General features: G+C 42.6%; 1 protein-coding gene across 1 annotated transcript; it reads right to left on the bottom strand.

Moving 5' to 3' along the window:
* Nucleotides 1-17,733: 17,733 nt before the first annotated feature.
* On the bottom strand, nucleotides 17,734-22,468 carry use1 (unconventional SNARE in the ER 1 homolog (S. cerevisiae)). The gene is made up of 8 exons (XM_069680210.1): nucleotides 22,357-22,468; nucleotides 21,340-21,389; nucleotides 20,987-21,065; nucleotides 20,586-20,738; nucleotides 20,472-20,487; nucleotides 20,302-20,332; nucleotides 19,867-20,029; nucleotides 17,734-19,076 (listed from the first exon to the last, which is right to left on the bottom strand). Exons 1-8 carry the CDS (start codon nucleotides 22,453-22,455, stop codon nucleotides 18,894-18,896), a joined length of 774 nt encoding a protein of 257 aa, XP_069536311.1. The 5' UTR covers nucleotides 22,456-22,468; the 3' UTR covers nucleotides 17,734-18,893.
* Nucleotides 22,469-22,974: the final 506 nt, after the last annotated feature.

Below are 22,974 nucleotides of genomic sequence, written 5' to 3'. Positions count from 1 at the left end.
TGGAGTAATTATTTCCTAAAAGGAGAGTGCAGTCAAACTCCCTCTGTGTTTGGTGTACTCAGATCAGTTCTTTCAGGGGCGGGATGACGGCTTGTTCAGGCACGGGCATGCACATTTTACTTCGCGTGAATCCATCCCTCTCTGAAGGAGACCCACCACACTTACCAAACCAAAGAAGACTTTCTTTTGATGTAAAATACTGAAGACAAAGAGATGAGTCCCCAACCAACTGTTAACCGAATGCAGAGTCGTGGGAGCAGCTGCACACAAAACTTGTCAGGGACTTGGCTTTGCTTGTCCTGGATGCATAAGTGACCTGATGGGTTCATAGTGTCACGTAAATGTTTTATTAGTGACAAATAAAGGTAAGGTTTGGCATGATATATTACCAGTAACTTATGCTAATAACTAATGCTAATTTGAGCAGGCCTACTGTGCTGTAAGCACCGCTAGCATATATGTCACAATTGTGCAAGTTGTTAGCGCTAAATTGTTTTTGTTTGGCTCATTTTTCTGAAAATACATTAATTATTTGGCAAGCTTTGTGTAAGCCAATAGTTAAGATATCTTATTCTTTGCACTAAATGTTTTCCAAATGCTTATCTGAAGCCACAAGCGAGCTAATCTAACGTTAGCCCGCAACATCGCGATGGAGGCCGCCGCAAGGGTCTAAACATACATTACGCTAAGATGAGCTTTGTGTGGACTATGAAACAGTGCCTGCTGTTTGATCTAGTGTAACTACTGTATGTCCAATTACTGTCACAAAGCTATAAAGTTAAACAGCGCCGTGTTAGAAAATGACTTCAAAACAGTTCAGCGTAAAAAGACCTGATGCCACGAGCATGACATGGGCACGATGCCACGACGGGCTGACTGTGTGTGTTTATATTTTACTGTATATCCACGTGCTGTGACTGAGCTATAGCAACAAATGGAATTAATATGAAATAGTTGCAATTTTTTGTATGTTGGAAAAGCTGTATATGAAGCTGTACGTTGGTAGTTAGATCTGTCAAGCTAATCTTAGCAGTTTAGCATACAAACAACTGAGCTGGAAAAAACACCTTTTAGCTAAAGGCACTATAATGGAGTCTTAAGGCAACTGTCAACTTTTCAATTCAGATACATAAATATATGATTTGGTTAGAGTTAAACTCAGTGGCCCTTTTCGAGCATAACATGAACTGTTCTCCTTGTTTCAGCTTAGAAACGTGCAATCACACCTGTGAGGACTGCTGGATTGGGAGTTATGCCTCTGTGATGGTCAAACATTGTCGAGGTCTCAGCTTCTGAACAGTAAGTGGTCTCGACAAATACAGTCTGAACATGTGCTACTTTGCTTTGTCAGAATGTCATGAATGATACAAATAATCATAAAAAGTTGCAGCTTCTTGGAACAGTGAAGTTTTTACACCACACGTGACAGGAGCCCCTTTCCGAATACATAACCTCGCTCCTGACAGCTCGCATCCTGTGCTCCTGTATGTCACGCTGACCAAGTGAATTCTGCAACCGCTTTGAAGATAAAGCGAGACATATAGCAGGTTATTTTCCAGGGGAAATGTTTGACTTCCTCTTTCAGACAGCTCTATCTCTGTCACAATGTCCTAAACTGAGGGAGCCTCCAGTTAACCCAGCCTCCGCCCGTGTTACACTCCGCTCCATCGTGTGTGCTGTGTGTCCCTGTGAGTTCACCCCTGGCCTGCGTGTAAGACACTTAACCCCCCTGGGTCACGCACACATCCCAGAGCGCCTTGTTTTCCCACACATGGAGCACAACACACTTATCTATAAACAGATTAGACTGCCAGGGTCACCTCTGCTGCCCACTCCTCTCTTTCCATGCAGAAGCGCTCATCAGCTGCTCTTTTCTTTCAAACTTTCAAATCTGAATCTCAATTTTTTCCTCTTCTCCCCTATTTTTCTCTTTCCTTCCCTCTGATTCTTCTCCTCATTTTCTCTCCCCTCATCCACCCTATTTTTCCATATTTATTTCCTCCATTGCCCCTTCCCTCCCCTCTATTTGTCCCTTTTCTCACACTGCTGGGCGGTTCAGGGGGCCAGGAGGCCATGTGCAGGGCTAAAGGATTAGCTTTATCATTGATAAGGAGCCAGGGAGGAGAGTTGCGTGGCGGGCTTGAACCTGAATGCCCTTCCTGAGAGGATGTGTCAATGACAGCTTTATCCACATATTGTCAGAGTGACAGGGAGAGCAGCACATCCAGAGACAGAGGCACAGTAAATACATTAGGACAGTCAAGGTCAGGTCAATGTCACAGCTCCCCAGAGCAGCGAGGGCTCAGGGGGAAAAGGTGTGTTGTCTTCAGGAAGACAGTGTGTGCTGCACAACATCAAAGTACGGCTCTCACACTTCCCCTCACACTGGGAATATGAGGACACTGTTGTTTTGTTGCTTCCGTTCACATGTAAATGCGTACACGTGCATGCTCACACGCAGGACACGCAGAAAACGGCTCAATTTCTTGGAAACGTTTCCAATGGAGAAAGGCAGGAAAGCGATTGTCGGCTGAGCTCAGATAGGACACTTATTCTACTCTAAAATCTTAATCTAACATCTTTAGTATCTTAGTGCAGATATGAGCAAACAATTGTGTCATAATAAGTCCAACAAAATCACATTTATGAACCCCTTTTATAGTCAAAACTATAATTTGACATTCATGAAACTGTAGCTGCATTGTGGTACGCAACCACTATTCTTTCCATGAACATTATTAGGTAACATCTGTGTTTAAGATCTTTTGGATTCCTGATTAAATTGATGCCATTTTCTGAGGATGCATCGGAGTCATTGTAAAATGTGTTGTTTCATAGCTTTTAATTGGCACCCCCTCTCCATATCTGCATGTGAAATCATTCACAGGGTGAATTGTGCGAGTGGAGATCATAGCGGATGAAAATTCCCAGAATTCCAGTGACACGGGGACCTGACAATGACCCTCTGTGTCCTCCCTGAATGGATAGAAGCAACGCTTTGAGGATTTAAATATCCTTTTGTTCCTCCACATCCAAATGTTTCTTTATTATGAGAATTAGTGTTTAAGTGGACAGGACTGACACTACTGGGTGTAGATTTCTGGTCTGAGTGAAACAGAGGCTGTGTTTGAAATCACATCTGGCGGTAGTATGTAGTATAGAGCTGTTCAAATTTATTTTGCAGCATGCTAAGGCAGACGCCAGTTTTGGTCTCTGGTTTTGGAAAGCGGAAGTAAACAATAGCCCGCCAAAAGCAAACCGGCGCTTCTTTAGCTACAGCGCCCCCTACTGTTCGAATGCTGCTGCCGTCCGCCGTTTAAACTGCCGTTGTGACTTTACAGCACTTTGCATTGTGGGATACAGTGGGCGAGGTAGACTGGTCCGAGCTCACTGTAGATTTTTACCGAATCAGTACCACATCTGGGTATTTTTGGCATAATGTTAATTTTTCTTTTGTTTACATACTGCATACTACATTTTGTCCAAATCAGTATGTACTGCTAAAACTGCAAACACAGCCAGAGTGTTGTTGGATATGCAAATAACATTTCTATTCCCTCTCCTGCTCCAGATCTTTTTCAGCTTATTGGCAATTTCAGATTTAGTAATGCTCAATCTCGGCCTCCTTTTCAGGCAATAAATCGGGTGTTAAGTGAAAGAACTGTGCATCACAGTGTGCACAGACTGCACTGACAGAGCTGCAAACATCCTGTGCATTAACCGTACACCAGCAATTTAATAACAGCGTGTGTTCTCCTGACCTTTGATCTGGGCAGGAAATGGTTCAGTAATCTTGTAATTTATAAAAGTGAAAGCATGCAGTCACAATTTATTTGCTCTTAACAAAAACAAATATCATAGAGCAGATATATGTCATAAAAGGGTTTGAATTGAAAAGAACCGGAGAGAAATATAGAGGTCAAAGTGCATAACATATTTTCTCTTGGGCACACAGAGACTAAATAAGAGAAAGGGGAAACACTTAATGACTTCCTGTTAGCGAGGCACGGTTGTGGGATAAATGCAGCAGCATTGTATTAGTGTTTACAGAGGAAACAGACCCAGCCGCACACCACCCATCCTGGATGCTGCAAACACCACTTCCAAGGTGAGAACAACTTCTTCTGAGAGGATCAAAGACAGATTACAGCGTTCATGACACCATCATTTACAGGGAAGTCACTGCTACTCCTAATGGCAACCTAGCACGTCTGCAGAGCTATTTCCCCTCCTGTGAAGCGTCTCTTCCCCAAACTAAATTAGTAGCAACATGGCTGCCAAACAAACTGCCAGAATCGTTGATTAGTTTCCTCTTCTGTCTGCCTTTTACTATTGTTATTGACCCTGTGGAATGAAGTTTAAGTACTGGCCCCGAGCCCCTGTCAGTTGTTTGACAGAGAGGTGTGTTTGTGTGTGGCCTGTTCTTATCCATCCCGGAGGAGCAGGAGCGGGGAAGCCAGGCATCAAGGCTTTAACTATTCGCTCTTCTCAAGTCCTATTTCCAGCTACAGCCCTGAGGCACGCTACTTCAACATCCTGTGACTCAGGCCTGACTGACCACAGCGCTGCTCCGTGACCCCGGGGGCCAGCGCTGTACATGCTGAGAATGGGAGGAACCAGGGGGCCGCGTTACGTCTTGTGTTCCCAGGATGACAATAATAAAAACAGTGTTTGTTTATGTTCTCACAAGGAGAGGGTACGGGGAAGTTAGGGATCAGGGAGGTTGGATGGGTGTAAAAGTTCAGCGAGGGGTCTGGGAGTCAACAAACAAACTGTGACTTAAAGTTACGTAAGCTGGAATTATTGTAATGTAATGTCATTTACTTGACAGAGTGCAAGTGTGTGTGATGATTGCATGCCTGAGAGAGGCCGGCTGTGTGAGGGTACAGTGTGTCTAGTCACTATAAATAACCCCAGTTTGAAAACATGAGAGAAAAATAGCCCAAATTAGGACATAAATATTCAGAGTGTGTGCAAAAATAACCAATCCCATCAAGCTTGCAGGCTAAGATTAGACAGGTGATGATTGGGAACATGTTGTAGCTGTCTAGGCAGGACATGTCCCTGCATTTAGTAAATGTTGATGTGTCTACTTAGCTTAACTTTTTGTAGGCGGTGGTCAAAGTGTACGTGCACTTGTCTGGGACAGAACGATTGTCACAAAACGAAACAGAAAAGTGGAGTTTCTCCAATAAATTTTGTGTGTTCTTACATAAAATATTACAAAACCGAATGGGTCCAAAATACACAAACAACTTAGAGAACTATGTTATGAACTGTGGAAAGTCACTTTGAGCCATCTCCAAGCATATTCGGGTCCCCAGACCATCAGCGCTATACAGCGGTAAAGCAGCAGTCGCTCCGCCAAGGACTGTAAGAAAACCCAAACTGTCACACTTGGCTGGGATACAGTTTGTTGCCGATGGTCAGATGTAATCTGAGCCTCCAAAAAACAAGTCTGCTAGGATGCAGAAGCTGCTGGAACACAGGTACGCGGTCCTCTGTCAAGTGAGTGTTACATAACCATGAGGCCCAGACAGATTTAGCACCTTAAACTTTGTTGCTAATCGCATTTACATGTACTTATGATGGTTATTGCTTTGAGCTAAATGCTAACATCTGTATGCTAACATGCAAACTGACATGGCTTACATGTGATGTTTAGCAGGCTTAATGTTCACCATGTTCAGCATCTGAATTTAGCGTGTTAGCATGCTAACATTTGTTACCTAGCACTACACTGAGTGGTAGCAAATTGGTTTGTTTTTAAATTCCAACCAGCAGTGTCAACAGGAAATGGCCAACATGCCTCTGGATGCTACTGCCTCATCTAACTTTTGATGTAGCAGTACCCTGCAAGGGTATGTAGCTAGTTACAAGAGCCTATTTATACGGCTTCTAGTCATCATAAACAGACGTTTGGCATGGCATTATTTAATAGCCAGTACGTGATGTGATTTAACGTCCAGCTTGTTTAATATTAATGCCATGGTGGATTCAGAATGTACATCAAACATGAGTAGCGGCCATCTTGGTTGTAAATGAGACACTTTAACAGCAGAGAGCAAGCATGCTAGCGTGTCCATAAACCTGGCATCCCAACTCACATGGCTCTGAGCGATGCATTCTGCCAAGGAAAATAACTTTAGTGAATTTTACAACTTTGGGATCATTTAAATAAGGGCTTTTTAAGTGTATTTATAGTGGGAAGTTCATGCACCTCTATTGTGCCACCATGAATCATATGACAGACCTGAAAGTTGAAGTTACACTGTTTGCCACTGTGTAAAAATGGCTGTAAATCTTGTGCTCTTCCTGGGGGCTTGTACAGGCAGCCATCATATAAAACCCGACCCATAGATAGAGATTTTGATTGGTTTGATATGAACCAGATTGGGTGGAAATCCGACCTTGCAGATTTTTCGTGGCCGAGGCTTGAGGCTGATAGGAATGACACACTTTTTTTTAGGTATTTTGTAATAAACCAAAGACTGGGATAAATTATAATTTTGACCTGATGATGGTACTAGGGCTGCACGGAGGTGCAGTGGTTAGCGCTGTCGCCTTACAGCTACAAGGTTCCTGGTTTGACTTGTGGTTCGGCCGAAGTGGGCCTTTCTGTGTGGAGTTTGCATGTTCTTCATGTGCATGCGTGGGTTCCCTCGAGGTACTTCATCCCACAGTCCAAAGACGTGCTCGTTAGGTCAATTGGTGACTCTAAAATTGGCCGTGGGTGTGAGAGTGAGTGTGAAAGGTTGTCTGTCTGTGTGTGTCAGCCCTGTGATTGACTGGCGATCAGTCCAGGGTGTACCCCGCCTCTCGCCCAATGACAGCTGGGATCGGCTCCAGCCCCTCGCGGCCCCTGATAAGTGGTATAGATAATGGAAGGATGGATGGATGATGGTTCTAGAAGAATAGGATCACCAAAAGTAAATTGATTGCATTTACTTTGAGGATGACATCAATTAACATATCTACATAAATGTCAAGGCATCCAATAGCTTTCAAGATATTTCCCTAAAAACTGCCAACGTCAAAAACATTCTGGGCCAAGAGACAAAAGTAAGGATAACCAAGCAACTTTCCCAGGAGATATTTTTAGCCTGGACCAAAGCAGACTTATTCTAATGGCTAAAAACCCTCGAGAGAAGAGTTTGGTTATCCGGCAGTTTGGCATTTATTCATACACAAGAAGACTCGATCTACTATCGAGCATGATGTTGGAAGTTTTACACTCTCAGGCTGTTTTCAGTCCAGTGGAGCTGGTTAATCAAGCCAGTTGGCGGCTTAATGACGAAGGACGATTACCTCAGAATGCTTCGGGACAAAATCAAACCATAAACTAGAAAGTCAAATCTGGGACGTAATTGGGTGGTTTTGGCTAAATCAAGCTCCAATTAAGCTTTTGGAGTGGTCTTCCCAAAGTCCTAACCTCAAACCCATTGAAAGTATGCGGACTGCCCTGAAAAGATGAGTCCATGCAAGAAAACCAACACATCTGGTTGATGTCTTCTGATTCTGCCAACGAGAGTGGTCAACCAGAATTTTGCCAGAAGCTCGTTGATGGCTACCAATGGTTGCTGATTTGGCGAAAAGGATTGAGAGACATGTAACCAAATACTGGCTGGGATTTTGCAACATATCAATGAGGGAAAACTCAAAGATAAAGCTGCAAATATTCTAACAATCCAAAGATATCCCTTAGATATAACCTTTTGATCACAACTCTGGTACTTTCTTCAATCTTGCGTCGTCTTTCATGTTCAGCCGTACGGTCGGATTTCCTGTGTTTGGGTTGTCCGCTTGATAAGGATTGTTGGCGTATCTGAGCATCCCTGAACTATGATCAATAGCTCTGCCAGCGTTCTCCCGTGCCCTCTCACCTGCCTGCCACTGGGATAACAGGAAGATCCGGGCTTTACCTTGTCAGCATCAATCACAGATAAAGTAAACTGATGTCGAACTTCAGAAGCTGCAGAGTGAAGAGAGTCGAGAGTGTTGCAGCATAAAAAAACGTCTCCTTCAGCAACAGCACACATACAGCGTTTTTTTTATCCCACAGAGTTGTAGCAGTCATGCAGAGGGTTTAGCCAAAAGATCTCTGAGCTGCTAAATAAAAAATGCTGCAACGTTGAGCTAAAGCATTATGCCTGCAGGTCAAGGCTTCTCACAACCTCCTCCCAAAGTCTTGTGATGTTTTATTCAGCTGTAACATTTCTCCTCTTGTTGTGCTGCAGTGCGAGACGGATGGAGACACACTGGGGGGGGGACGAAAGGCGGAGAGGGAGATAAGCGTGGAGGTAAAATGAGGAAAGAAGGCGGCCATGCAGGTAAATAACAGATACGTTGGGGAGATGTGCATGTAGAGATGAGAGAGAATACTTTATCAGTAAGAGTTACAGCAGCAGCGGTCGAGGCCGGAGTGAAATTTACTGAGAAGTGCAGCAAAAAGATACTGCAAAGCAACTTTTCCATCCCAAGTGGACTGATGTGCAACAAGGGCCAGAAATTACCATCACATTGTCAGCATAGACAGTGCTCAGCTAGAAGGTTCCTGGTTGGAATCCTGGTTTGGACGTAGGGGGCCTTTCTGTCTTGAGTTTGCAGGTTCTCCCCGTGCATGCGTGGGTCCCCCTCCGGGCACATGCAACGACAACGACATGCTCGTTAGGTTCATTGGTGACTCTTAAATTGCCCGTAGGTGTGAATGTGAAAGGTTGTCTGTCTCTATTACCTCTTTCCCATCTAAATTTAGCGTGTTGACGCAGGTTTTTCAGACCCGGAAAGACGCACTTATAAATGCTGATTGTCTCTGTTCCCATTGCCAGTGGAGTATCCTCCTGTCAGTCTCTTTTCTGCTGCGTCACCATCTGACGTCACAAACGCGCCGGAGACAGGGTTAGCAAACAGTGAAGATGTTTCGGTGGTTAGGTCTTTATTGTATCTCTAACTTATTCAGTCTGTTTATCAAACTCAGCGCTGACAAATTTGGAACGATTGTTCGAGCGCTGCTTGGACGGAGAAGGGCGGAATTTGTTGATGAGATGACAAGGAGTCGCAGGAGTTACCGACGAAGCATAGCATCTTCCGGAGAGGGGTGAAGATTAGTGTGTCGACACAGGCTTTGTGTTCCCATCAATGCCGGTCGGAGCTGAGGCGATAATTACCCGGGTCTACTGCAGAGTCATTTGACCTTTCCCATTTAGGAAAAAGGCCGGGTGTTAGCAGGTTTTTGAACAGTGGGAAAGTGGCTTATGTGTCAGCCCTGAGATTGCCTGCTGATCAGTCCAGGGTGTACCCTGCCATCACCCAATGACAGCTGGGATAGGCTTCAGCCCCGGGACCCTGAACAGGATAAGCGGTATAGATGATGGATGGATGATTGTGATGCTTTTATAAATATGATTGGATAATTGTTCATGTGGAAGTAGCATTAAATTGCAGAAACTATTCTTAAGTATATTGATACAAATGCTAACATCTAACATCTAACATAATTTTGCAGCCATAACATGCTACACTGTGCTGCTGGGGGTGGCGGCAGTGCAGCAAATGCACACAATGAGCAGAAATCAGTGTGTAAAAGCTACTGTAAGTCATCCTCAGGCTGCAGGCTGCTCACTCCTTCATGAATGGCTTGTGTTACACTAAAGCCCACGAGCACAGCATTGAGCCTGTTATACACAAACTACAAAAATCATTGCGTGTTGTTTTTCCTGGTTTCCGGACGGCCTACACGCTCCATCGCAAGCAGACGAAGACGTATCCGATCACAGACGACTCTCACTATTGTAAGCAATCTCCTCCGTGTTCCCCGCTGAGAGGTGCAGTCTTTAACACGACAGAAGAAACAGGGAGAGAAAAGAATCAATAGTAGAGACCAAAGAGCTGCAGTCAGTCTGACAACCAAACAAGCAGGATCGCTATTGATCTGGATTGGATGGGATATGATGGATCGACGAGGAAAGCACTGTCTACTCCACTTTCGGCCATGTGCAGTCAGGATAAGTACACACAAACACAGATATGGATACAGAAAATATAAGCATGTACAATTAGTTACATGCACAGAATAGACTCCTCTGCAGATGAACCTTTCTGTCCATCTGTTATTGAAAACGTAACATTCACGGTTTTGGCTGCATTTTCTGAGAGGCTGCACACAGAAAATAACATGTTGCATGGAAAACCTTGGTGAAGAATTTTGCCAAAATGTTGCACTTTAGTATTTACAATTAATCACAGAGCATCTGGTTGGCCTTGACATACCAACTCAGAGGACAAAACATGCCATGAATGACGTCAAAACTACCCTTGAAAGAAACCTTGGTCGCAAACATCCTCACAAATAACAACTCAGCCAAGGATTCATCCCTTTTATCAACACAGTATTTCACACACACACACACACACACACACACACACACACACACACACACACACTGACAAGACTTATTTTTACTACAAACTCAAAAGCTGCTTCTCTTGTTTTGGGAGAAATCTGCAGCAGTTTCAGTGTTTTGTGAATTTGCATATTTGAAGGAACATATCAAGTTTCAGTCTGAGTGAAAAAATGAGAGAGAAACCGGGTTGACAGAAATATATTACACACTCACACACATAAACACACAACACTCAGCCCTAATCTGCTACCCCGAGGAGCCTCCCTTGTTCCAGAGGAGGGGCCCTGCACCTGCTGTGGCGGCTCGGGGGCCTTCCAGGGGAGAGCGTTGCGGAGGCCCAGGAGAGGTGCGACTGGTTCCCACATATGACTCCCACATACCACCTCTACCCATCACCCCCCCGCCCCGGACATGTCCCAGTCTCTGCTCCCAAAGCCTGGAGCCTCAACTGCCGGTCCCCGCTCCTGCTTCATGGAGTCTGCAGCAACTTTACATCCTTGACAGTTTTCAGCCTCAAGGCCCCTCTCCCTATCTGAGCAGTGATTCCCAGCCAAAGGCTCGGTCTACTTGCAGAAAAACAAGTGCTGCATCCAAGCCACCTGCAACTACGTACGTCAGTCAGGACTCTAGTTTATACATCAGTTTAAGGGAATGTTTTGATAGTTTAGGAAATATGCTGAGAGTTAGATGAGATCATCAAAAATACTCTCTATTCAGAATGAAGCTACAGCTAGCAGCAGATTAGGTTAGCTCAGCTAATGACTGGAAACAGGAGACAGTTTTGTCTCTTTCTGTCGGACTTCAAATAAATAAAAAAAATAATAAAATGCAAAAGAATTAATTCTATTTGGATTTGGATTAAACAATTAAAACAGATCAAATTAGTAATATATGCATATCACAAGTTCAAAGAGGCCAAGATGACGTCCACAAATTACTTAAATATTAGTCAGAAAAACAGATTAAAACCCCAAAATATTAAATTTAATATAAAATACTGTAAATCCAAATATCTGAGAGCTGTACAAAGAATATGGGTAAAACTATTAATTAATTATCAAACAAGACTAGGTCAAAACTTTGTATGTGGCTGACCCAATGACTGTATATATAGATGGACAACGCGTCTCCATCTGCTCCCATTGAACGAAATTGATGCCAAAATAGCCCCTGTGATAGGCGCTGTCATCTTGCGATGGTGACGTCATATGGAGCCAGAGACTGCGCAGTAGAGATCGGCGAGTGAAGCGGTCGTAGCCACTTCCGCTAACCCAAACACACACACTTAACTTACCGTAAAAACTAGCGTGTTTAACAGCTTCTCTGTGTTGGTCTGAGGTTAACGTTCACAGGTATGGAAACTTCAATGACTGTAGTGATTGTTTTAGTTACGTTTCCACTCGTGGATTGTCCTCTACTCTGCTGATCGGCTGCAGGAAAAATGAAAAAATTCTTGTCAGAAAAATGAACACTTGGACGTAAATCAGCATGATAATAAAACAAACTAACTATAATGACAGAAACCATGTTTGAGAAAAAATTATCGGGCATGTATTTTGATTTTATAGTTTGACTCATGTCCCATCTGTTAACATGGAGGAGGCGGCTTCATGACGTATACTGCAGCCAGTCAGCAGGGAGCGTCCATCTTTTTATACAGCCCATGGGCTGACCGCATCAAGTCAATGTGCGCTTATGTGAGCAATGTGTTACAAGCACTGTCTTTATGAGGCCGATGACAACGAGTTTGAAAGCAGGTGCGCACTGCGGACGTAGGTGAGGACAGCGGACGAGCAGCGGAGGAGCAGCCCCGCCTACTCCCCCGAACAAAGTATCCAGAGCTGTATAGACAGAGAGTCGCGGTCCAATATGCTCCATGATCCGCCGTGATGTCGCAGCTCTCTCTCTCTCTACAGCTGTGAAAGTACCGCCACTCAGTAAGTCAGTCACATACAGACCCATGTGTAGATTAAAATGTGTGACGTTAAATTAATCATTTTTATACTTAAGCTACGCTGCTCAGGTAAAACAAAACAAGACACAAGCTGTTGGTTAAAGAGCTTCAGAGGTGCTAGAAGGACTTAGAACAGTACAAGCTAGCTGTATCCATCATCATGCTACAAGCTAACCTGCTCCAGCTATACTCATCATGTGCTCAAAAGTAAGCATATTTCCCAAAATGTAAATCTATTACTTAAAGTCGGTGGGATAATGCTCCAAGTATGAGGCAGTTCATAACCAGAAAGCCTCTTGTAGTACCGGCATTACCCATGATCCTCAGTCCTGCCCGCTGGGGGATCCGGACTCACTAAAAGGTGAAGGAGCAAAGCAGCAAGAAATTAAGCCTCTCAGCGGCAGCACTACCTGGGCTCTATACATCAAAGGCTGAGCAGAAAGCAGCAGGGAGGGTTTTTCTTTCACTGGGGACTCTTTCAGCGCTGCGCTGCCTGACAAATAGGCTGGAAGGTTCAGTGCATTAACCCACATGTTGACACTATAGGCTGCAGATACGCAGCCATGGAGGGGAAATAGGGGGCTGCAGGGAATGATGCATGGCTCAGGTCTTTGGGGTGCAGTAAACATACAGTACATGCACATACAGGTGGAAACACATAGGCATGTTCACACACACAAACATGCAGCTAATAATGCATGGTTAAAGATAATTGACAGAGAGAAAGTGGTCCTTCTAGCTGCATCAGATACTTCTGTCTGCTAGTCAGAGAGCTGCCAAGACACAGCTGTATGTGTGTGTGTGAGAGAGAGAGAGCGAGAGAGAGGAGCCCTCATTAGGGTGTTAAGACTAAGGAAGAGCCACAGACACAACACGAGCGCGCAGACAGACAGAGATACAGAAACAAACTGTCTCACTCACACGCAGGGAGGCGGGTCCTGACGGGGGAAACTGTAACGGCAAAATGAAAACAGAGAAACTTCCACAGCACCTGCAGACGAGACAGATTAAGAGATTGAGATCAACAGAGCAGCAGCTCTGATCAGAGAGACACAAGTAAACACTGAAATCATCACAGAAGGCTGCAGTTGAATACACGTGTAGATCTACCTCTGAAGTAGGCCTAGTGCATGGTAGACGATGCAACCAATCTGTGCATAAAGGTTCACAGCTTTTTTGAACATTAATTACATACAGTACATGTGTGTTTGTGGGGGATAAAGTGATAAAAACAAGGGACTATTTTGCAGCAGTGACCCTGTCTGACTGATTTAAAGATGTCTGCCGGATTTCCATGTCTGACCTAAGTTATCCTGGAAACAGAGACCATAAAAAACTGGGAAATTAACCATAAAAGCGGCCAGTTAATAAAAATAATAAAGTTCATTTTTGATTCATGGAGATTTAACTGCAAATTGTGTGATTTCCGAGCCGTTGTAAACTACGCCTCAGTGACCGGGAGTAAAGACAGGAGCCCGTACCGCTCTGTTTTCCATGAATGAGACTGTGTGTGTGCAAGATAGTGACTCACGTTGAAAGCTTAATAAGCGCAGCCTTTTACGCTCCCATCAGGTCTCTAACATAACAGCACATGCAAAACTTTGGCATGAGAAAAAAAACAAAAACGCAAAGCCCTCTTTACCCCTTTTGCTCCCTCAATGAAGTAGATGGAAAAAAGAAAAAAGAGAATGAAAGAAAAAATTCCTTCATCTCTGTAGGCAACCTAAATCCTCCTGAAGCTGCAGCCAAGAACTAAATTAAAAGAGCGGAGTGTTGTGGTGTTTCAGAGGCGCAGAGCGGCGTTAAGGCAGGAGGGAAGTTCTCTCATGCTTAACAATTTGTTCCTCTGCTGTTTGGAAGGATCTAACCTATTAAAGGCATACTACCACCACACAGGTTATATCAGCAGTATAATGCACCTTAGACATGTAGTGCATCTGACAGCAGCAGAAACCTACTCGATATCAGCTGGAAATAAAAATCTCGAACAGTAATTATTTCACAGACGCTGGTCACGTTCCAGAAGGGGCAGCCACTTAAAGTGAGGCAGGGGTAGAAAATGATGAAACTTAGACTGACTTAGGCAGAGAAGTTTTGAAGGAATTTTTATACAGGATTTATCTGCAGATATATCTGTGTACTGTCCTCTGTATGAAGGTGTTTGTTTACGTCTGGTGGCATGTTAAGATAATAGAAGGAAATAGCAGACTAAAAATAGGGGAAAAGCCTTACGCAAAGGATCGTTTTTGTTGGCTAGATAGACAAGAAGTATGGAGGGAAGAGATTGGGGGGTGACGTGTAGCAAAGGGCCGAGGGCTGCAGCCGAATCTGCGACCACTGCATTGAGGACTGCAGCCTCTGTATATGGGACACCTGCTCTACCCTATAAAGGAGCATTTATCATGACTATTGTGCTACCAAAGTGGTTATTAATAGTTAATTGATGCTTTATATATAATTTTCCAATGCTAGACAGAAAAGTCATACGTCTTTTATAATCAGGAAGTAAAGGTTTTTTTGCGACCTGGCAGCTGAAAAGTCGTTCTTATGTCTAATGTCCTAACTGTATATTACATCTCTATGGGGTTGGAAATTACTCTCTATTCTCTTTTACTCTCTAATTACTCTTAAGTGTTGTTAACCAATGTTCACAAGAAGTATCAAGTAAACATAATTTTACTCAGGTACAAAAGTATGAGCGGTAAATTAAGAGTATTCATGAGTCAGCAGAATGGTCCCTGTCAGGGTTTTAGCTATATGCTAATATATGCTTACTAATATCTACAACAATGCATCCAATATTGCTGCTGATCGTACGTTTTGTATACAAGATCATCAAAGTAACTTTTTAGCATATTTAAAAATCATGTAGCAGAGTAAAACATGTAAGAGTGAAACACCGTTGTGCCTCAAAAAGTACAGCACTTCACTGTTTCCCACCACTGGTTACAGATCATACCCCCTCTATGAAAGGTGTCTTATCACACAATGATACTGAAGTGATCCAGCTAAATTTACACCCAAACTTTTCTGAGTGTAGAGCTCTATTTTCAGAGCGTCCTCGTGGGAAAAGAGAGCAGGAAGGAGCCCATTCAGGTTCCCGGGGTCAGAGGTTAAAAGTGCCGTTAATGAGCCCCACAGATCTCGAGGCGTTTGCTGAACATAGGAGCTCGCGCTTACGACATCCCAGACTCTGGAGTCTGAGTAGGAAACTAAAGCGAAACAGCCTCTTACAGCTAATGGGATAATACCAGCATAATGAACATGAGAAACCACACGGCTGATGAAGTCATGCAGAGTAGTCTCAGTTCAAACGCAGAGTTGCAGCCTCAGAGAGCAGATCACACACAGCCACAGCATGAGCACAGGCCTGAGAATGGAGGCGCAAACAGCTGCGATTAAACTGAGGGATGACGATCCTCCGCAGTGACACAACCTCATTTGGTCTCCTGGTGGCCTGCATACCTCGGCTTCCAGCAGGCAAAACACCCCCCAGGGATCCTAAAATACACGGCAGGCCGGGCTGAGGCCCAGCCAGCCAGCCAGAGAGGAAGGGCCAGGGGGCGAGCTGCAAGCCTGGACAAGCTAGTCAGCTCCACGGGCCTCAGATGACAGTCAGACTGGCAACGCAGCAGGAATGTTAACCTGTAAGAAGCTTTTTCAGAGTGTCTGCATGCAGGAAAAACACAGTTTCAGCACCAAATGTTATCAAACTTCAATGAAGCAGGAAGAGAATCTGACAATGCACAGATTACAACGTCACACACGGCCGCTGCACGCTCTTAATGCGCTTTATTTAGCCATACTTCAGGCCTCAGGTCACTTCTAAATGAGCAGCAGGGTTAATTTGGGATTCATGGCTTGATCAAGTCATCAGGGTCATGGAGGTCATTTTCTGCTCATATATAAGGATGTGACTGACACCCAGTGGCCACATGTAGTCACTGCAGGAGAAGGTGCAATGTGGTACTTTAGTTTGTGAGGAGAGAAAGGTCACACAGAGCTCCCACAGCTATGGAAGCATACTGCTGCCAATCTGGGATTTAAAAAAAGGATCAGTATCATGTTATAACGTGAAAACTTAAATTGAGGTCTGAGTTAGGAAATGTTGTGTGGATGGATAAATTGAAACATACGGCTCATTTACAGGATTTGATTAAGTTCTACTTCATGAGGGGGTTGAGACTTGGTGAGATTCTGTTGTTATCGAGCACAGTGGATGATACTGTGATGAGTATGCGTACACTTAGAAGGGTTTTAAAATGCACTGGGCTTCACAGAACGAAGAATGAGTCCGACCCTCTGGAGGTTACAATGCTTCTCACTGATCAGCTGGAGGGGCACGGGAGGCTCCATGGATGCCAAGTGCCAGTTTACACCCGAAGTACCAACCACAGGGAGTCCAACTCCGCTGGAGACCAATTTAAAGTTTCAGGTTATAACAATAGAAGTTATCGTTCCATCACGCAGTGTATGCTTACTTATCACAATATCATCCACTGTGCTCAATAACAGCAGGATCTTCCCATTTCTTAACCCAAACATGAAGAAGAACATAATCAAATCCTGTAAATGAGTCATATTTTTCAATTTGTCCATTTCCTAACTCAAACATCAGTTCCATGTTATAACAAAATAAGTAATCACGTTATAACATGATAAGTTCTTATGTTAGAACGTGAAGATGTATTGTTTTAAAGATATAATCTTTTTAAGATGTAAGATTTTCTGTTCAGTCACTATCACCGAATGAGGTAACACAATAGCGATTGAGCCTATGGCCCACTGATGAAAGCCTTTGCTTTTGCAGTATATAGTATTATTACATTTTTGTGGTAAAAAATTACAAGCGGTTAGTCCAGTTAGTGACACGTTTTCCATCACCCAGCAGTAGCTGGTCTGCCAGAGAGGGCAGGCGGAGCTAAGCGGCTGCTTTTCCGGTCTCTGCAAGTGTTGCGAGTAAACAGTAATCTACTATGGCTGGACAAAGAAAGAAAAGATCGATGACTACAGATACAACTTCAGAAATAAGTGAAAATCCAAATTCGACGCTCAGATGAAGGCAAATCAAGAGTTACAACCGGAGCCAACTGTGGACGTCAAACATGCAACACTGTCTGGATATCTGGGAAATGTGCTCCTGCAATTACCGTTTATCGAAGCAGGTGCTGCCAAAGAGAACGAAACTCAGATCTGTGAGATTACCACTTTAACATAAAACTTCACATTACAACATGATACTGATCTTTTTCTATCCCGGCATGGCAGCAATACGCTCCCGTACACAACACACACACACACACACAGGTCTCGTAATGCACACACAATTAAAAGGAGACTTTCTTGGGATCTTACACGCACGGCAGCTGCTCGCAATGATATGCAAATGCTTTAATGGGGTTACAGTCATTTGACAAAAACAAAATCTTACCTCAGAAACATCAGCAGCCTCAACAGTCACCAACAACAACATCACAAATATCATCACCTGAATCGACCACCAGAATGCACACACTCATTAACAATAAACAGCACTGAGGACATGAGGAACAATGAACTAAAAAAAAAACAGGACAAAGCGCTTCATGTCTTCACAATGAATTTTTCCAGAACTTAAGAAAAGATGAAAAAGTAACTTTGAAATGAGTTTTTGTAATTTAGAATATTTGTATACATTTAATTTTAGTGGGAACATTGCTGACACTTTGAACTTTGAACCCCTAAGTAAGCATTTAGAAGCACATTATTAACCTTAAATTAATAGTAATGTGATGATAAACCTGTTCAGGTGTGTACAAATGTGTTTTTATAGTGATTATAACTCCACCCACGAGCACTCAGGGGACAGAATGAATGATATACAATAAAACACAGCAGCAATAAAAAATGCCATCAGATGTCACCAGTGTATGATGGCATTAAAGTGTTATAAACCATCTATTAATCATTCGTGTAGTGCTTATAAATGCTTAATAGGAGCAGTTAAAGTGAAGTGTTACCACATGATTTAAAGGTTCAGCACATCCACAGGTTCTTTAAGTCTTTAGTCTCAGATTTAACGGAATATAAATGTTAAAACTGTGGCTCTTATAGTAAACAGCAGATGGTGGACGGTTCATGAACTCTTTCAGATGCATGGTGGGAAAAATGTTGTACAACAGACCATCGTGACTGTACATAAACTGAATGGCTTGCAGCCTACCTGATGAGGGATAACATTAATTAAGGCTCAGTCTCGTCTGTCTGCGTATTAAGACTTTGTTGCTGCTACCAAAGGCCCTCAATAACATCCTCTTCACCTCCGTTCATGTTCTGCTCTGTTTAAAAAAAGGAATACTGATGCTTCAAACCACATTTTAAACCCTCCTGTTCAGAGGAAGAACTTCAGCTTCAAAAGTGCAAATGTTTCAGTTGTTTTGGTTGTGACCACTACTGATCTGTATCACACGCGTGTAGATCTATGAGGCCTACGTAGTTACTGCTCTGTAAACACAGGAAGGACGTGGAGACTAAGAGTTCAGGGTCGTAGACGGTCATCATCGGAGTCGGGGGAAGATTCTGATGAAGAGGATCATGCTGATGAAGGTGAAGGACACCAGGATGAGCATGAGCCACAGCAGCCAGTTGACGGACTTCTTGGTGTGCTGCTCCAACCGCTCCGACTCCGTCTTCAGCTTCTCAAAGTTCAGGTCGGCCTGACGCATCGACTGGCTCAGAGTCTGGGAGGGAGAGGAACACAGATGATAACGGGCGGGAATCGCAGGGTAACTCACGATACGATACGAGGCCCACGATAATGATCATATGACGATACAGCGACTCTGCGATCATTGACATATTGCAAAACAATCATATAACAGATACATCACGATATCTGATTAACTGAAGAATACAAAACGCCCCTAAGAAGGTACGTGCAGGATTCATGTATTTATTCAGTTTTACAGAATTTGACACAAAATATCGACATTTGGCACCCGCCTATCGTTAATTGTATCGCACGAGTCAGGACGACGATATATTGCTGTATTGATATTTTGTCCCACCTCAAGATTCTAATGTAAAAAATCCTGAAATCCTATTGATCTCTGACAGCAATATTAGCATCTCTTCCTGTAGTAAAAGTCACTATGGCATGAAGAGTAAAGTAAGTCAACACTTCCGGTATGCTTTTTCAAAGTAAAAGCCCGATCTGGAATTCTGACTCCCCTCGTTAGTACACAATGCTTTTATTTGTTAGTGTTTCCCTGGCCTTTGTTATTTTTTGTACTTTATTTTGAACTTTTCCAGGAAGTTATTTGATCGATAAAGTCACTCACAGGCTCCTTATTGCGGTGTCTGCTTCATTTTCTTTGAAGTAAAAACGTAGTCATAAGTCTCACGCAGGCCATAGGTATATATGTTAGTAAAAATAAATAAATAAATCATGTTACAGACGTAAGTTGGGTGCGATCTGTCCCTGTCACATTGTGATTAAAGTATACATCATAAAGAACACTGTGTAGTTACCTGGTTGTCCTGTTTGATGATGTTCTGGGCTGCCAGAGTGTTGTTCTTCAGATTTCGGGCCAGGTTGAGCATGTCATCAGCCAGCTTCTCCTGCAGGTTGTGGTGATGCTGCAGGACGGCCTCCAGCTCTGCAGCGGACTGACGCTCGTCCAGAGGAAGACCTCTGCACAAGACCAGAGAGCACGATTCACTTTTACTATTTTACTGCAGGCAAAAAACCGAGGGCTCATTCACAGTCACAACAAAGGTGATACATAGTTCCTCTGGTTGCTTCTTTTACAATGAAGAGTGATAAACTACATTATGTGATTAGCAGAGCTGTGCGTGAACATGAACTCTTTAAAAGCAATCAGTAATTGTACCAGTGTTATAAATATAAACAACAAAAATCCAGAATAATGGAGAGAGAGAAAAAAACAGGACGAAAAACTTTACCTTCTGTTTCGCAACTCTGTTTCTGAAGTTCCTATAGAGACAAAAGGAGAACATAACTTTTGTAAATCATCACCCTAAATCAGACGTCTATCTTGTTTTAATATAAGGTATAATTTAGCAGTTTATTCCAAATTAAATTCACTTTGAATGCCCCCCCAAAACTGTCTTACCTTTGCCTGAGAGCCCCTGTAATGACACAAAAGAAGGAAATGTGTGAATGGGTCATAAGGCCTTTATTCTGTTGTTTTCATCTAGTTTTTCTACCAGTGGTCGTCTCATCGTACCTTGCCGAGCAGCTCGTCCCTCATCTCTCCCGTACATCGGGCCTTTGTCTGCATGTGGACAGTTTTAGAGGCAGGCATCCTCTCATTGGCTATTGTGGGTGTTCGACCAGGAGCAAGGAACTGATTAGCTAAAGCTTTTTCTGTTGGTGAAGACTGTGAATAAGAACAGCAGAGACATGAGATGAGAACAGTTTGAGAACAGAAGAAAAAAATCAAGAGACAAATAAAATAAATACTAAATGAATATTATTGTTTCATGTTTTTAGGAATGCAGGATGAACAGTTCAGATAAGAAATAAGAGAAAAGGACTGTTGTTGTAGACTCTGCCATAAATGATAATAACACATCAAGTACATAATATGATGGAGAAAAAGGGTATGATTTTGTAAATGCTACTGACCAGTTTCTCAGCCTCTAAAAGTCCTTTCAGAAAATCTACTTTTCTTGTGTATTCAGTCAGTACTTCTGTTGTGGGTTTGCTGCAAAAAAACACAAGTTTCCATCAACAGTATTACAATATATCAATACATTCATCACAAGGCCAAGCACAAATGCATAAAACAGGGTTCGACTGAGAACTGCTCACATCAGAGGACTGAGTGGCTGAAATGAGATGTTGAAAAGCTCTAAGTTGATTACACATAGACGACCCAGCGTAAGGGGAAACATTTAAGCTTTAATGGCATCTTGTGTGATAAGAAATCAGCAATATAAAACCCCATCAAGATCCATAAGAGCTGAAAGAGCGGTTACCTCTGACTTTTCCTCAGAGCCACCAACATCTCCTCCAAGGCACCAACATACTACAGGAGAGCAAAACACATTGACTTACATTTTTTGGTAAATTGTAACATTTCAAACAGACCAATGCCAAGCTGTGTAGATTCTGTCGAGGTCTTCTTTGTATACATATATGTAATAATAAGCATTTAAGCATTTTATTACCTTAACTACTTTATATAATACTTGCTACTTTATAGAGGTGTTGATTAAACTTGGTCATTCTCCTTGCTGTAGTATGTTTCCTTTTAGTATATTTAGTCTACTCTCTTTGATGTCAATAGGGTGAACAAACAAACGAATAAACAGATCTTGTAATTTAATGCAGTTCTACAGCAACACAAACCACATTCTCCAAATAATGATAGTGTTGAATGAACACCAGAAAATTAAAACCATCATGGAGGTAGGATTTACTGCAGGACTGTTGTGTAAGATTACATGACTGTAAACTATGTGCAACTAATAAACTGGAAAGTGAGTCTAAGTGTCAATATGAAATTCTATACAGGGACTAGACCTTGAGGGTATCAACACTACCATCTTCACTGTGATATATACCTTGATATAACCTTGTAACAAGTACTGTTACACAGTTTGGGCAATTTGATGGTATGTATTTATTTTGGTGATTTAATGTGGTCACCATTTCAAATTAACTGTGTAATATTAACGTGACTGTTTGATAAGGAGCATCACCTAGTTATTCGTACAGTAAGCTAACTGAGCAGGTTTAGCAAGCTATCTACAAGTCAGCTGTTCACTAGTTAAATGTTTTAGGGCATAACGTGTGTAGGAAAGGAAAAAGCCACTGAAGGATATAACTTAAAGACATCCTTCTGTCACTGCTTTCAGTGACGACGTGGCTAACAGACAGAGCGGCTCACAGCTGCAGCTAACAACAACAACAGTCATGCTAACGTTAGCAAATGAAGGTCAGAAAAAAACAGTTCTGAAGGAAAAATGCACTTCGTATTCATCAAGTCTTACCTTTTCTAATCTCCATTCTGTTTCCCCTCGTTTCTCCGAGGCTATAGATTCACAGCGAGACAATAATCTGACAAAATTTATTTCTAATCTTGAAGCCATATTTGAAGCTGACACACCGTCGCAGAGGTATGACGTCATACAGAGCGCAGAGCGGAAGTGGACGGAGCCTTGTCAGTACCCCATCCGTCCTGGCTGCCCATGCGCAGAACGGTTTGGGCAGTAGATGATAATGAAACAATGATAACAATAGATGAATTTTTATCCGTATAGTTATCAGTTTTATTTTATCTGGGAAATTTTATATTCTCGACGCTAAATTGCTAAATACATACATTAAAATGTTTCTAAGAAATTCTTTATACCATAATAAAAAATAAATCTTAAACAACAAAAAAAGCTGTCCAACTAGAATATGTATAAATTCACAAAAGCTAAGCTTACATTTTTGTATTTGTATATGTGAAAAATTAAGGTTCCCCCACCTAAGCTATATTAGGTTTTATGTTTATAATGACAGACCTGAGGTATTTCCTACTTTTATTCACCAAATCACTGCAACATTGTTATTGATATCTGTATTGTTTGTACCTTGCTTCATTCATTACTCAATTTTTTAAT

The sequence above is a fragment of the Semicossyphus pulcher genome, unplaced genomic scaffold, assembly GCF_022749685.1.
Source record: "Semicossyphus pulcher isolate SPU_LCO1_2020_fin unplaced genomic scaffold, fSemPul1.0.p SCAF_4, whole genome shotgun sequence".
Classification (NCBI taxonomy): domain Eukaryota; kingdom Metazoa; phylum Chordata; class Actinopteri; order Labriformes; family Labridae; genus Semicossyphus; species Semicossyphus pulcher.
The sequence above is the reverse complement of the archived record's forward strand: the minus strand, read 5'-3'. Positions and strand labels throughout refer to the sequence as shown.

Bases quoted from the DNA above. Each gene is read 5' to 3' on its own strand.
- use1 (XM_069680210.1), bottom strand. From the start codon at position 22,455: ATGGCTTCAAGATTAGAAATAAATTTTGTCAGATTATTGTCTCGCTGT. The intron at 20,739-20,986 runs GTCAGTAGCATT...TCTTATTCACAG, and splicing joins TTTTAGAGGCTGAGAAACTG to TCTTCACCAACAGAAAAAGC. The intron at 20,030-20,301 runs GTAAAGTTTTTC...GGTCTTGTGCAG, and splicing joins ACAGAGTTGCGAAACAGAAG to AGGTCTTCCTCTGGACGAGC.